The 3,209-nt window shown below is 35.5% G+C and overlaps 1 protein-coding gene across 1 annotated transcript; it reads right to left on the bottom strand.

Moving 5' to 3' along the window:
* Positions 1-310: 310 nt before the first annotated feature.
* LOC130630297 (uncharacterized) lies at positions 311-1,761 on the bottom strand. The gene is made up of 2 exons (XM_057443749.1): positions 1,303-1,761; positions 311-1,255 (listed from the first exon to the last, which is right to left on the bottom strand). The coding sequence occupies exons 1-2, from the start codon at positions 1,759-1,761 to the stop codon at positions 311-313; spliced, it is 1,404 nt and encodes a 467-aa protein (XP_057299732.1).
* Positions 1,762-3,209: the final 1,448 nt, after the last annotated feature.

Consider the following 3,209-nt stretch of genomic DNA (forward strand, 5'->3'; position numbering starts at 1 on the left):
AAATATATTTTCAGCAATAATTTGAAGATCATTTTTTCGGCTTCCCACGTTTACAATTTTTGACACTGCAAAATTATCCGTTTTCCATAGGATTTTCTGTTTTATCAAAATGCTTTTTAAAGACTCCAGTGAGTATTCTATAGTTTTTAATTCCCTCCAAGCGGAGCTTTTTTCTTGTTCTTCTTGCAGAAACTGTCTAAATGCAATTCCCTGTTGATTTTCATGCATCGCATGCGCTGCCATCCCAGTGGAGCTAGCATCGGAATTTACAACAATCGTTTTTGTAGAATTATCGTACAGTTTGCTTATGTTATATTTTGACAGATTTTAACTGCTGTTTAGGATCCCACACTGATTTTTCTGCATTTTCCACAAAACCCGACAGTTGTAAAGTTTTTTGAACAAACAGGGCATCTTGTTTTGCTTTTTTATAATTTTTATCAGTGCCAAAACCATCGTCAATAAATATCGCAATTTTGATCATATTTTCTCTACAATATCTTATAAAAACTCTCATTGTTTTTGTACAAATAAACGGGGCCGGAGAAAGCCCAAACGGTAATACTGTAAAAACAAAGTATCTTTCCTTTCCACCTATGACCCATGAAAACCCCAAGAAATTCTGATGTTCTTCTGAAATATCAATGTGATGGTAGCCCTGCTTTATATCGAACTTAAACATGTACCCTTGTGCAGTTAGAAATTCCCTTACCACCTTCCAATCCTCAAACTTAACTTTTTCTTTGTAAATGTGCTGGTTTAAATACCTTAAATCGAGAATTAGTCTACTTTTTCCTCCTTTGGTACTGACTGAAAGGGGATTTACAACATGTGGTGCAGAAGACACTACCTTAATTAGACCTGTATCAAGAAGCTCTTGTACCGCTTCATTGACGAATTCCAAACTTGTTATAGCAGATTGATTATTAGAAAAAGTTTGTTTTTGTGGTGCCGTGAAAAAGGGAATAGTATAGCCTTCCTTGATAATTTTGAGAATAGTCGTATTACAGCTGATGGTTTGCCAATATTTTAAGTTTTTCTTGAGCCTACCCTTAACTCTAGTTCCAGCCGTCTTTTTATATACACAAAATTCGTACGTTTCCTCATCTCTTACATTGTTATCAAAATTTAAACACTTATCTATTGTCTTTTTTTTAGACTTGCTTATGGCCGATAACGTTTGGGCAGTCTTTTCTCCAGTGTCCAGTCTTGCCACAACCGAAGCACATTGATCTTGCACTTTGGAATCTGTACGCTGATTGGGAAAAACATGATGTGTTATGGTTGCCGATACTCCCAGACGGTTGAGATGGTTCTCTTGAAAATGCAAATCTTTGTGATTGGAAATGGTTTGGCATAGGTGGCGACGAGGACATTAGTTGGGTGTGCATAGGGCTGAAACGTGGAGGGTAGAAGGACTTTGGCTTTACCTTTGCTTTCTTTTTTTGCCAGTGCTTTTGACTCAGCCGATTTTATCCGTTTTTCGTCATCTGAATCTCTTGCTGATTCATCAGATAAGTACTCTTTTACAGTGGCCCATCCTGCTGGTGATCTATCCGCCATTTTTATTAGCTTGTTTTGCTTCGTGATTTCGAGTTTTATTCCTGCTAAATGTTTTGTTGATCTTGATACAGAACCTTCTTTGATAAGGTCGATAACATCTTCCAAATCTTCCGCTAATTTTTGGTTAAATTCGAATTGGATTTGATTACCTTTAAACTTAAATTGTTTCGACGATTCTGGTTTAGCTGAAACCTTCATGTTGTTCGGTATACTGTGTTGTTGCAGTTTTGTTTCGAATTATTGTTTCTGTTCAATAAACGTTTTGTCCAGGTAGCTTCTGATTAGGTCAAATTGTTCCATTCCGTTTACGTTTGTGGGGCAGATTGGCTGTTGATAACAGGTTCTTCCATTTTTAATGCAATTGCGTGACCTAGAATACTTGAAAGCTAATCGACGTGTGATTGAATTTTCTGAAAATCCGCCCTTTTGCTTAAAATCACGTGACAACGTGATACCGAGGTTATTACTGTAAGGCCTGCTGAAAATAAGTTCTATTATAGCCCTAAAATTGATAAACGACGCATTTCAAAGTGACGAGCGTCATGTATTTGCGATTTTCGTATTGATACAAGATAATTGTACTTCAGGGTCAACAATGTCTCAGGTTCTTACATTTTAGCCGTGGAATTGATAAACGAGGCATTTAAAAGAGCAGAGTGTCTTATATATTCGCGATTTTTCGTATTGATACAAGAAAATTGTATTCTAGGGTCAACAATGTCTCAGGTTTTTATATTTTAGACGTGGAATTGATAAACGAGGCATTTTAAAGAGATGAATGTCGCATATATTTGCGATTTTTCGTATTGATACAAGCTAATTGTCATTTAGGATTGACAACCTCGTCTCAGGTTCTTATATCTTAGCCGTGGAATTGATAAACGAGGCATTTGAAAGAGACGAGTGTCTCATATATTTTAGATTTTTCGTATTGATACAAGATAATTGTCATTTAGGGACGACAACCTCGTCTCAGGCTCTATATTTCTTAGCCGTAAAATTGATAAACGACGCATTTCAAAGTAACGAGTGTCATGTATTTGCAATTTTAGTATTGATCAAAGATAATTGTACTTTAGAGTCAACAACCTTGTCTCAGGTTCTATATATTATAGCCGTAAAAATGATAAACGAGACATTTAAAAATGACGAGTGTCTCATATATTTGCGATTTTTGTATTGATACAGGAGAATTGACATTTAGGGTCAATAAAATCGTCTCAGTTTCCATATATTTTGGCAGTAAAATTGATAAAACGAGGCATTTAAAAGAGACGATTGTTATATACTTGCGATTTTTCGTATTGATACAGGATAATTGTAATTTAGGTCAACAACTTCGTCTCAAGTTCTATATATTTTAGCCGTACATATGATAAACGAGGCATTAAAAACAGCAGACAAGTGTTATATATTTGCCATATTTCGTATTGATACAAGATAATTGTCATTTAGGGACGACAGCCTTGTCTCAGGTTCTAAAGATTTTAGCCGTAAAATTGATGTAACGAGGCATTTAAAATCGACGATGACTCATATATTTGCGATTTTTCGTGTTGATACCAGATACTTGTCATTCAGGGTTAACAAACTCGTCTCAAGTTCTATATATTTTAGCCGTAAAATTGATAAACGAGGCATTCAAA

This window comes from Hydractinia symbiolongicarpus, chromosome 1 (assembly GCF_029227915.1).
Source record: "Hydractinia symbiolongicarpus strain clone_291-10 chromosome 1, HSymV2.1, whole genome shotgun sequence".
NCBI classification, from domain to species: Eukaryota; Metazoa; Cnidaria; class Hydrozoa; order Anthoathecata; family Hydractiniidae; genus Hydractinia; species Hydractinia symbiolongicarpus.